Source organism: Oncorhynchus gorbuscha, linkage group LG14 (genome assembly GCF_021184085.1).
Source record: "Oncorhynchus gorbuscha isolate QuinsamMale2020 ecotype Even-year linkage group LG14, OgorEven_v1.0, whole genome shotgun sequence".
NCBI classification, from domain to species: Eukaryota; Metazoa; Chordata; class Actinopteri; order Salmoniformes; family Salmonidae; genus Oncorhynchus; species Oncorhynchus gorbuscha.
In genome coordinates, this window is record NC_060186.1 from 44,194,372 (window position 1) to 44,207,601 (window position 13,230).

Here is a 13,230-nt window from a genome sequence, read left to right on the forward strand (position 1 = left end):
AGCTCCAAAACAGCTCTTTGTTTGATGCTCTCAATCTTGTCATCTGCTTTATATGTTGTCCTGAACCAGGGATCCACCAGCGAGGCTATATCAAGGAGTTCAACTGTGAAAGGATCTTCATACTTGTCGTTGAGATACTGTAGTGTGGCACTCTTGATTTTCTTTGTGAGCGTGCCCTCACCTTTCTCTGGCTACAGGAGGCTGCTGTTGAACAGGTTTAGCACAGGCTTGAGGTAGGAGACGCTGACGTAGTTCTCCCCAGACAGCATGTCAGTGAATTCCTGTAGTGGCCCTATGGCTTTGTTCACTGACTCCAACACATCAATATCCTGATAGTTGGGCAGCAGGTGCCTGCTTTTCTTCTCTGAATCCAGACACGGGCAATGGCCTTTTCTTGTTCCAGGATTCATTCTATCATCTTCTGTCTTGATCCCCACCTGGTTGGGGACTCTGTTGAGAGCTGGTGAGTGTGTAGACTGAGCTCAGTCTGTGCTACAGACAAGTCTCTCTTCTTCCAGCTGAAGGAAAAGATACTGACCACCTTCTTGCACAACCCAATGGCACGGTCAACTCGTGTGTCTTTCCCACCATTCTCTGAAAAGAATGAAGAAAGAAAGGATTCTAAGAATGGCAGCATGTTCAATAATGTGACAAGTACAGCATTCAGTTGACCTGTCAAACCAACACCACCCCCCCTCCCACCCACATGCCTATGCTATTGTTTAGGAATGTTTGACCACTAGCTGTTTGAATATGTAATTTATATAATCATTTTGATTGAAAATGTATTAATTTAGTTAATGTTATAATTAAAACAGCCTGTGGTTAGATTGGCAGAATGACACAACTACTAACACATTAGCCTACAGCTGGCCTGAACATAACTTTTTTGTTGCACTTTATCCAATGTCACACTTACCGATGGCGAGGTGAAGTCTGTGTTCAAAGCAGGCGGATCCAGTTGTTCAAGCGCAAATGCTTTTATCATGTTGCTCCCAATGTCAGTTGTCATTCACACCTGTCGGTCTTCGCTCATCAAACGGTCAGCAGACGTTTTAGCAGATGTTTTGGGAATCGGGCGACTGGAATCGGCATTGCGTAGTCTCATCCATTCCTCCCATTCCACCTCGTGTTTCAGTTGCAGGTGATTGAAGAGGTCAGTTGTCCTGCTGCTTTTTGAAGCAATTGTCTTTCGACACGTTTTACACAGGACATTAGTTTGCTGAACATCAGACCTCTTAAACCCGAATCACTTCCACATTACTGAAAAAACATTGCTGCCCTTTTTGGGGATGATAGAGAGCAGTAGAGATACTCTGAATGATCGGCTATGAAAAGCCAACTGACATTTACTCCTGATGTGTTGACCTGTTGCACCCTCGACAACCACTGTGATTATTATTATTTGACCCTGCTGGTCATCTATGAACATTTGAACATCTTGGCCTTGTTCTGTTATTATCTCCACCCGGCACAGCCAGTAGAGGACTGGCCACCCCTCATAGCCTGGTTCCTCTCTAGGTTTCTTCCTAGGTTTTGGCCTTTCTAGGGAGTTTTTCCTAGCCACCGTGCTTCTACACCTACATTGCTTGCTGTTTGGGGTTTTAGGCTGGGTTTCTGTACAGCACTTTGTGACATCAGCTGATGTAAGATGGGCTTTATAAATACATTTGATTTGATGATATCCTCACGAGAGGCTGAGTTTGCTTCCTCACTTTCCATTTTGGTGGAACTCTTACCGCCGCTACACTGCTGCGGCGTGGTTATAATTAGTGAAAGGCTGTCTAGGGTTGTGATAGGTGGATAACCTCTGTGCACGTGTTGTCACACAATTGGGACATGATTAGACATTACCCTGAAAGAGAAGAGACAGTGAGATGCTGCGTTTGTAAAATGTTGCAACATTATAACAGAACCTCGATTCTTGCCATACAGGCATTTTCCATATCTATGCTAAAACACAGTCGAATATAACGGAAAAACTTGATATATCGCCCAGTCCTAGGGGGAGGGTTCATCTCGGTGTAAGTGTTCCTAATGCTTGGTATGCTCAGTGTAGATTGTTCACTTTATTTCTAATTTGGCACACAGAAACTAGAGGCCATGAGTAACTTAAAAAAAAAAATAATGGCGCTGATTGTCCTATAGGCGGTGCTGTTATAAGCGGTCTCACTAAAACTCTCATCTGCCACCCCGTTTGACCTAGAGACTTGAAACTGTATATGTAGGTGTCTTTCCTCATGCTGATCAAATTTGCCTCAAGGACCCATCATGATAGATTTTCCTCCATCTTGGACATTTTGGAAAACCTTTTGAAAAACCTATTCTAATGAATCATAGGTCCAAATAACACCAGATGTATCTTAGTTTGAGGAAAGCTAAGGGATAGAGTTAGCGCTAGTAGTTAGCTACATACTTCTCCAGTCATACCAATTAAATGGAAAAATGCAGAGAACAAGGTGAAGTAATTTTAGATTGTCATTATGGAGACACCTATTGGATAAATGTGGGCACTCCTCTCTTGCGGCAAAAAAAAAAAGAAAGTGGTTGAGTGATTATTGGGCTAAATTATTTTGCTAGATCTGGCAACCCTGGAGTCTTGTGACACACAGCTCTACTTCCTTTCCAGATACATGTTGCTTATCCCATTGTCATTTTATACAATGGCAAGAAAAAGTATGTGAACCCTTTGGAATTACCTGGATTTCTGCATAAATTGGTCAACACATTGTATCTGACCTTCATCTAAGTCACAACAACAGACACACACTTAAACTAATAACACACATATTATTGTATTCAATATAGACAAGAAAAATACATAATTAAAAAATTCACAGTGTAGGTTGGAAAAAGTATGTCAACCCCTAGCTATTCGAGTCAGGAGTCAGCTAACCTGGAGTACAATCATTGAGATGAGATTGAAGATGTTGGTTAAAGTTATACAAAACACTCACAAAATTTGAGTTTGATATTCACAAGAAGCATTGCCTGATGTGAACCGTGCGTCGAACAAAATAGATATCAGAAGACCTAAGATTAAGAATTGTTGACTTGCATAAAGCTGTAAAGGGTTACAAAAGTATCTCTAAAAGCCTTGGATGTTCATCAATCCATGGTAAGACAAATTATCTCTAAATTGAGAAAGTTCAGCACTGTTGCTACTTTCCTTAGGAGTGGCTGTCCTGCAAAAATGACTGCAAGAGCACTTTGCAGAATACTTAATGAGGTTAAGAATTAAGAAGACTCCTAGAGTGTCAGCTAAAGACTTACAGAAATCTCTGGAACATGCTAACATCTCTGTTCACGAGTCTACAATACGTAAAACACTAAACAGAATGGTGTTTATGGGAGGACACCACTGAAGAAGCCATTGCTGTCCAAAAAACCCAATTGCTGCACGTCTGAAGTTCGCTGTGGAACATCCAGCACCTGGACGGTCCACAACGCTACTGGCAAAATACTCTGTGGACAGATGGAACTACAGTTGAGTTGTTTGGAAGGAACACACAACACTATGTGTGGAGAAAAAAAAGGCACATTACACCAACATGACAACCTCATCCAAACTGTAGAGTATGTTGGAGGGAGCATCATGGTTTGGGGCTGCTTTGCTGCCTCAGGACCTGGACATCTTGCTATCATCGATGGAAAAATGTATTCCCAAGTTTATCTATATTTTAGGCTATCTGTCTGCCAATTGAATGTCAACACAAGTTGGGTGATACAACGACCCAAAACAGAGAAGTAAATCAACAACAGAATGGCTTCAACAGAAGAAAATACACCTTCTGGAGTGGCCCAGTCAGAGTCCTGACCTCAACCCGATTGATCTCAAGAGAGCGGTTCACACCTGACATCACAAGAATGTTGCTGAACTGAAACAGTTTTGTAAAGAGGAATGGTCCAAAATTCCTCCTGACCGTTGTGCAGGTCTAATCCGCAACTACAGACCAGCCAGAGTTTCCCCCTGTTGCTTGCATAGTTTTATGACCCTTCAGTGCTGTCGTGTCACACCAAGTGAGAATGGCCACGGTGAGCGCCTCAGCAGCAGCCAGTGTACCATGAGGGGAGCAAGAAGTAGCTTTGATTTTACTTTAACTCGTTTTAACTCGTTTCCTTGGTTCAACCCCCACGGCCCAGTGCTGCTTACACACTGCTCTGCTTCGGCATCCGAGAAGAGGAGATGGAGGGGAGGTTTGGAGACAAGGCATGTCAGAGTCCCTGCTGTGTCCCCAGGCTCCTCCAGTACAACAGCCAGATCACATGAAGAGTGTGCCGGCCTGTCATAGTGCCAGTCACTTTATAATGGCAGAACCTTTGTTCTTTGTAATCAGCAGGTGTAGACTAACAGTGAAAGCTTACTCACTGGCCCTTCCCAACTATGCAGAGTAATAATAGAGACATGATACAAAGAGGAATAAATACACAATGAGTAACGCTAACTTTGCTATATACACGGGGTACCAGTACCGAGTCGTTATGCTGGGGTACGAGGTAATTGAGGTAGATATGTACATATAGGTAGGGATAAAGTGACTAGGCAACATGATAGATAATAAACAGTATCAGAGTCAAAATAGTTCAAATTAGATAGTTAACCAATAGATACCCAGACAATCTAACTATTTAGTCTTATGGCTTGGGGGTAGAAGCTCTTCAGGTTCCCGTTGGTTCCAGAATAGGTGCATCGGTACCGCTTGCCGTGTGGTAGCAGAGAGAACAGTCTATGACTTTTTAGGGCCTTCCTCTGACACCTCCTGGATGGCAGGGAGCTTAGCCCCAGTGATTTACTGGGCCTTAGGCACTACTCTCTGTAGCACCTTGCAGTTGCCATACCAAGCTGTGATGCAGTCAGTTAAGATGCTCTCAATAGTCACGCTGCTCTCAATAGTGCAACTGTAGAACTTTTTTTGAGGATCTGACGACCCATGCCAAATCTTTTCAGTCTCCTAAGGGGGAAGAGGCGTTGTCGTGCCCTCTTCATGACAGTTGGTGTGTGTGGACCATGATCATTCTGTAGTAATGTGGACACAGAGGAACTTGAAGCTCTCAAACCGCACCACTACAGCCCCGCCGATGTGAATGGAGGCGTGCTTGGCTCTCCGTTATCTGTAGTCCACGATCAGCTCCTTTGTCCTGCTGACGTCCGTCAATTCAATTCAATGGGCTTTATTGGCATGGGAAACATATATTTACATTGCCAAGCAAGTGAAATGGACAATAAACAAAATATCAAATGTTATATTATTGTCTATGTACAGCATTGTAACAATGTGCAAATAGTTGAAGTATGAAAGGGAAAATAAATAAACAGTCTTTGTGCTCCACTGGTTGTCCTGTTCTTGTGGCAACAGGTCACAAATATTGCTGCTGTGGTGGCACACTGTGGTATTTCATCTCATAGATATGGGAGTTTATCAAGATTGGATTTTTCTTTTTCAAATTCTTTGTGGATCTGTGTAATCTGAGGGATATATGTGTCTCTAATATGGTCATACATTTGGCAGGAAGTTAGAAAGTGCAGCTCAGCTTCCACCTCATTTTGTGGGCAGTGTGCACATAGACAGACCTGGCTCTCAAAAGAAGACAGGCTATGTCAGTCTCTCTCTCGATAGCACGGCCATGCTCACTGAGTCTGTACAAACAGTACCAGTCAAAAGTTTGGACACACCTACTCAATCAAGGGTTTTTCTTTATTTTGACTATTTTCTACATTGGAGAATAATAGTGAAGACATCAAAACAATGAAATAACACATGGAATAATTGAATAACCAAAAAGTGTTAAACAAATCAAAATCTATTTTATTTTTTAGATTCTTCAAAGTAGCCACCCTTTGCCTTAATGACAGCTTTGCACACTCTTGGCATTCTCTCAACCAGCTTCACCTGGAATGCTTTTCCATCAATCTTGAAGGAGTTCCCACATATGCTGTGCACATGTTGGCTGGTTTTCGTTTACTCTGCAGTCCAACTCAACCCAAACCATCTCAATTGGGTTGAGGTCGGGTGATTGTGGAGGCCAGGTCATCTGATGCAGCACTCCATCACTCCCCTTCTTGGTCAAATAGCCCTTACACAGCCTGGAGGTGTGCTGGGTCATTGTCATGTTGAAAACAAATGATAGTTGGACTAAGCACAAATCAGATGGGATGGCGTTTCGCGGCAGAATGCAGTGGTAGCCATGCTGGTTAAGTGTGCCTTGACTTCTAAATAAATCACTGACAGTGTCACTAGCAAAGCACCATCACACCTCCTCTTCCATTCTTCACGGTGGGAACCACACATGCGGAGATCATCCGTTCACCCACTCTGCGTCTCACAAAGAACTGAAAATCTCAAATTTGGACTAAAGGACAGATTTCCACCGGTCTAATGTCCATTGCTTGTGTTTCTTGGCCCAAGCAAGTCTCTTCTTCTTATTGGTGTCCTTTAGTAGTGGTTTCTTTGCCTGATTCACACAGTCTCCTGAACAGTTGATGTTGAGATGTGTCTGTAGCTTGAACTCTGTGAAGCATTGATTTGGGCTGCAATCTCAGGTGCAGTAAACTCTAATGAACTGATCCTCTGCAGCAGAGGTAAGTCTGGGTCTTCCTTTCCTGTGGCGGTCCTCATGAGAGCCAGTTTCATCATAGCGCTTGATGGTTGATGTCTTAAAGTAACGATGGACTGTTATTTTTCGTTGCTTACTTGAGCTGTTGCCATAATATGGTCTTTTACCAAATAGTGCTATGTTCTGTATACTCTCTTGGGGCTCTGTGGGGTCTGTTTGTGTTAGTACCAGCTGTCTGAAGGGACTCTTCTGTAGGCTCATCTCTCTGTAGGTGAGGGCTTTGTTATGGAAGGTTTGAGAATTCCTTTTAGGTGCTTGTAGAATTTAATTGCTATTTTCTGGATTTTGATAATTTGTGGGAAACATCCTAATTCTGTTCTTCATGCATTATTTGTTGTTTTACGTTGTACACTGAGGATGTTTTTGCAGAATTCTGCATGCAGAGTCTCAATTTGGTGTTTGTCCCATTTTGTGAATTCTTGGTTGGTGAGTGGACCCCAGACCTCACATCCATAGAGGGAAATGGTTTCTATAACTGTTTAAGTATTTTTATCCAGATCCTAATTGGGATGCAAAATGTTATGTTCCTTCCGTAGATGGCCCTTCTTGCTTTGCCTCTCAGATCGTTCACAGAATTTTGTATTTGTGGTCCTGGCAACTGGACATTTTTTGGAACACCATTATTTTTCTCTTCCCGAGATTAACTGTCAGGGCCTAAGTCTGACAGAATCTGTGCAGAAGATCTAGTTACTGGTCTAGGTCCTTCGTTGGAGACAGAAGCTCTCTCTCTCTCTCTCTCTCTCTCGTAAATAACTGAGACATCAACAGTGATGCTCAGTCAAAAAAGTAACAAAGTAACAAAGGTTTTTCAGAGGTCTTTGTGTTCCTTTGAAAATGGCCCCAACTGCATTTGAGCTCTCACTGCTGTGTGAACTTGACCTCCTCAGCTAGCGCCATGTGCTAGCCATCCATCTTCGGAATCAGCTATTTGATTACCCCGGACAGTAATGATCGATTTAAAGCACTGCAGACTCAAAGGGAATTAGGCATAGCTAAGTGAAGATACAGGAAGTGTAGGTTGGAACAAAACTGGTTGAACATTACTTCTGTAGGGTATATGCTCAACATGTCTCTCTGTGGCAATTGGAAGTATCACTACATACTTTGCATAGCTAGAATGATTCGACTTTCAGATGCAATAGTCTCATAAGCTTACAGCAGAAAAAAAGGAGAATAAAAGGAATCCCTGAACAAACGGTTTTGATTTTCACTCATGATGCCTCTCACATGCACAGCTTTCAGCCTAATTGTGAGATTTCTTCCAAATCTCAGAGCACCTAATTACATCTGTCTCGTATGTATAATCACGGATTCCTTTCACACACGTGTTCGTGTTTATTTTCTTCATTCCTTCTTTCTCTCGTTCTGTGATTTACTTGGAAAGTTTGCTGTCAAGCTGCAGTTCATACGAGCCTAATTAACGCCCCTGTTCAACCTCATTTGGTCAAAGAATACAGAAAACCCAGGCTTTTTTCTCTCTCCCACATTCAAAGCAATTCATTCATCTGTCACTGCCTACAATTGCCGGAGCTCCGATGCACAACCAATTACCTTACCCCTTGGAGTAAAGATTGATCGTCTTTTTTCGTTTTAAATTAAAAACGATGGGGTAAACCAAATAAAGATTAAGAAACGTCTAACAGTCACCTTTTGTTTTGAGTCTGTAATTGGGCATAAATGTCAGAACATTGTAATCTTACATCAGGGTTTTCTCTTTAATGTTACAATTCTGGGGGCGAAGTTGGAGGTAAACGCCGCAATGGCCTCAAAAACATTATTATTTCTGCATGTCTTTTTCTGTAGAGAATTAACCATTTCCCTGGGATGGGGGAGATTTGCCGGAAAGACTGTTTGGCAAGGAATATGTCCAAGTAAGTGCTTTTCCTGTTCTTTTACACCACTAAGTTGGTTACTAGTTAGTAATTGGCTAAGCATTATACAAACTTTGGGGTTTGTTATATAAACAATTTTACAGTGAAGATATTTATTTCTCTTATTGTCCCCACTCCCTTTCTCTTCTCCCCGCACACAGAATGATCAAGAGCCAGCCTCAGGAGTACAGCTTTATTCCCAAAACGTGGATCTTCCCCGCCGAGTACACCCAGTTTCAGAACTACGTGAAGGAGCTGCGGCGGAAACGCAAGCAGAAGACGTTTATCGTCAAGCCTGCCAACGGAGCCATGGGTCACGGGTAGGTCAAGGGTGGAGGGTGAGGATGGATTGTCGGGCCATTACAAGTGACTGACTGAGAGAAAGATAATAGGGGGGAGATGGCCCTGACATAAGCTTGGAAATAATAATGTGCCAGGGCCTCAAATATGTAATTCAGTCGAAATAATAAAACAATTCTCATAGCATGCCTCGTTTACAACTTTTCGTACATAAATCAGTGGATAGCGAGGACGCGGCCGGCGCGCTGTCAAGTCCATTCCCCGAAGGTCCCTGCATGTGATTGTTGAATCACCACAGATCACCACGGAGATCGGGTCTGACTAGAAATAGACCCTGCTGCCCCGGGCTGCTTCTATCTCTCCTTCAGAAGGCAATGGCAGCCAGTTTAGGGTCGTTATCACTGGGCACCAAACGCAAGAAGACGCCCTGGAACAAGGTGGGACTGTACCTGGACTTTTCCAATAACAAACGTACCTATTCGTTGTCTGTTGCAAAATGTTTTTAAACCTTTTCCGTTGCTGCACAAATGATCACGGCCCAGGTCGATCACAAAGTCCAAAGGGTCTTTCAAATACCGTTTTTTTGTGTAAAAAATATAAGCCAAGTATTATGGCCCATCATTGCCATGATGTAAGACAAGAGTTGGCTACAGCTCAGACAGTATGCATACGAGGCTACCCTTTTTCATTTTAAATGGCTGATTCCTTTGGTACGCATTATTTCCAGCACTATGTAGACAATGTATAGGCTGTTTTTCAGGGTCTGTAGTATTGTAAATGCTTGAAAAGAAGCCTTTTCAGCCTTGTAGTATTCTAAGGGAGCTTAGGCTGTATTTTGACTTTGCACCAATAGATGGAGGTATTGAAGTGCGTATAACACTTGTGTGTGTGTATTGGCCCACACTCATTTCTGTTTGTCCTTGTGGGATATGAGCAATACTTATGGCCCCATGCTACAGTCAGTAAGCCCTTATTTATTAAAAAATAAAAGCTGGCAACGGCTGAATTATTGCAATACATTAAAAAAGTGAAAGATGATGAGATTAGCTCGGCCATTTGGAGGGGGATGCGAGAGATTTAGATTTGAGAAACGCACAGCGTGACGCAGGAAATTAAGTTATATCTTCCCCAGTAATTTATTTTCAGTCTGAGAACTAAATGAAGTTATTGTTTGTGTCTGAACCGAAGCTTGTTAAAAAGTGTTGGGCTTAAACACAAGATCCCCACTGGTGCTAAATTAAACCCAGGTTTTGATTACTTGACATGTGTGCTCATCAATCATGTCCTCTAATCTATAACCGCTCTGGCTACAAATACTTTTTAACCCTGTCCACATCATCCATCTTTCTATCAAAGTTATACCGCTGACTTCTCAGATCTTCATCATACTTTAGACCTACACTGAAGAAAAATATAAACTCAGAATGTGAAGTGTTGGTCCCATGTTTCATGAACTGGAATAAAAGATCCCAGAAATCTTCCATACACACAAAAAGCTTATTTCTCTCACATTTTGTGGACAAATTGGTTTACATCCCTGTTAGTGAGCATTTCTCCTTTGCAAAGATATTCCATCCACCTGACAGGTGCGGCATATCAAGAAGCTGATTAAACAGCATGATCATTACACAGGTGCACCTGGGGACAATAAAAGGCCACTCTAAAGTGTGCAGTTTTGCCACACAACACAATGTCACAGATGCAGTTTTGAGGGAGCGTGCAGTTGGCATGCTGACTGCAGGAATGTCCACCGGAGCTGTTGCCAGATACTTTTATGTTAATTTCTCTACCGTAAGCTGCCTCCAATGTCGTTTTAAAGAATTTGGCAGCACGTCCAACCGGCCTTACAACCGCAGACCACGTGTAACCACGTCAGCCCAGGACCTGTATCCTGGGCTGTACGGCAACTGTTCCGCCCAAAACCATAAGGCTCTCCAGAGGGTAGTGCGGTCTGCACAACACATCACCGGGGGAAAACTACCTGCCCTCCAGGACACCTAAACCACCCGATGTCACAGGAAGGTCAAAAAGACCATCAAGGACAACAACCACCTGAGCCACTGCCTGTTCACCCCGCTATCATCCAGAAGTTGAGGCCAGTACAGGTGCATCAAAGCAGGGACCGAGAGACTGAAAAACAGCTTCTATCTCAAGGCCATCAGACTGTTGAACATCCATCATTAACTCAGAGAGGCTGCTGCCTGCATAGAGACTCAACTCCAGCTCACTTTAATAATGGAAATCAAGTCTCAAGCCACTCAAGTCTCAATCACCACTTTATTTTAAGAATGTGAAATGTCAGAATTATAGTAGGGAGAAAAACTGAAATAATAAATCTATGTACACTCAATTAGTATTTGGTAGCATTGCCTTTAAATTGTTTAACTTGGGTCAAATGTTCAGGTAGCCTTCCACAACCTTCCCACAATAAGATGGCTGAATTTTGTCCCATTCTTCCTGACAGAGCTGGTGGAACTGAGTCAGGTTTCCTCCTTACTCGCCCACGCTTTTTCAGTTCTGCCCACAGATTTTCTATAGAATTGAGGTCAGGGATTTGTGATGGCCACTCCAATACCTTGACTTTGTTGTCTTTAAGCCATTTTACCACAACTTTGGAAGTATGCTTGGGCTCACTGTCCAGTTGGAAGACCCATTTGCAACCAAGCTTTAACTGATGTCTTGAGATGTTGCTTCAATATATCCACATAATTTCCCCCCCTCATGATGCCATCTATTTTGTGAAGTGCACCAGTCCTTCCTGCAGTAAAGCACCCCACAACATGATGCTGCCACCTCCGTGCTTCATGGTTGGGATGGTGTTCTTCGGCTTGCAAGCCTTCCCCGTTTTCCTCCAAACATAACGATGGTCATTATGGCCAACAGTACTATTTACCTCATCAGACCAGAGGACATTTCTCCAAAAAGTACAATCTTTGTCCTCATGTGCAGTTGCAAACCATAGTCTGTCTTTTTTTATGGCAGTTTTGGAGCTTCTTCCTTGCTGAGCGGCCTTTCAGGTTATGTCGATATAGGACTCGTTTTACTGTGGATATAGACACTTTTGTACCTGTTTCCTCCAGCATCTTCACAAGGTCCTTTGCTGTTGTTCTGGAATTGATTTGCACATTTCGAACCTAAGTACATTAATCTCTAGGAGACAATACACGTCTCGTTCCTGAGCGGTATGACGGCTGCGTGGTCCCAAGGTGTTCATACTTGCATACTATTGTTTGTACAGATGAACGTGGTACCTTCACGCGTTTGGAAATTGCTCCCAAGGATGACCCCGACTTCTGATTTCTTTTGATTTTTCCCATGATGTCAAGCAGAGAGGCGCTGAGTTTGAAGGTAGGCCTTGAAATACATCCACAGGTACACCTCCAATTGACTCAAATTATGTCAATTAGCCTATCAGAAGCTTCTAAAGCCATGACATAATTTTCTGGAATTTTCCAAGCCGTTTAAAGGCACAGTCAATTTAGTGTATGACCCACTGGAATTGTGATACAGCGAATTATAAGTGAAATAATCTGTCTGTAAACAATTGTAGGAAAATTTACTTGTGTCATGCACAAAGTAGATGTCCTAACTGACTTGCCAGAACTATAGTTTGTTATCAAGACATTTGTGGAGTGGTTGAAAAACTAGTTTTAATGACTCCAACCTAAGTATATGTAAACTTCCGACTTCAACTGTATATACTGTACTCTATACCATCTACTGCATCTTGCCTATGCCGCACGACCGTCGTTCATCCATATATTTACATATTATTTTTCATCCCTTTACACTTGTGTGTGTATAAGGTAGTTGTTGTGAAATTGTTCGATTACTTTTTTAGATATTACTGCACTGTCGGAACTAGAAGCGCAAACATCAGCTAACCATGTGTATGTTACCAAAAATGTTTCATTTGATATGACCTCCACATCCGGCTTCTTCACCTGCGGGATCGTCTGAGACCAACCACCTCGACAGCTGATTTAACTGAGTAGTATTTCTGTGTGTAATTTGTATTTGTATTTGTTAGGGATCCCCATTAGTTCTTGCCAAGGTAGCAGCTCCTCTTCATGGGGTCCAGCAACATTAAGGCAGTTATACATTTTAAAAACATTACACAACATTCATAACAGATTTCACAACATATTAGGTGTGTGCCCTCAGGCCCCTACTCTACTCTACCACATATCTACAACACAAAATCCATCTGTACATGTGTGTGGAATGCGTATGTTATCATGTGTTTGTTTGCATGTGTCTATGTTTGTGTTGAGGGACCGACTGACTTCTCCAAACAAGGAGAGGGACCGACTTCGCAAAAGTCGTGACAGTTCTCGACTTGGGGACTGTGAAGAGACCTCTAGTGGGAGATGTCTTGTGGGGTATGTGTGTCCGAGCTGAGTGCCAGCAGTTCAATCAGACAGCTCGGTGCATTCAACATGTC

The 13,230-nt window shown here is 42.7% G+C and overlaps 1 protein-coding gene across 1 annotated transcript in view; it reads left to right on the plus strand.

Moving 5' to 3' along the window:
- ttll7 (tubulin tyrosine ligase-like family, member 7) overlaps positions 1 to 13,230 on the plus strand; it is a 131,228-nt gene that overhangs the window by 42,277 nt on the left and 75,721 nt on the right. Inside the window, exons 5-6 of the mRNA XM_046298121.1 lie at positions 8,419 to 8,486; positions 8,648 to 8,806. Coding sequence (XP_046154077.1) covers positions 8,419 to 8,486; positions 8,648 to 8,806 — 227 coding nt within the window. The remainder of the gene's footprint in view (positions 1 to 8,418; positions 8,487 to 8,647; positions 8,807 to 13,230) is intronic.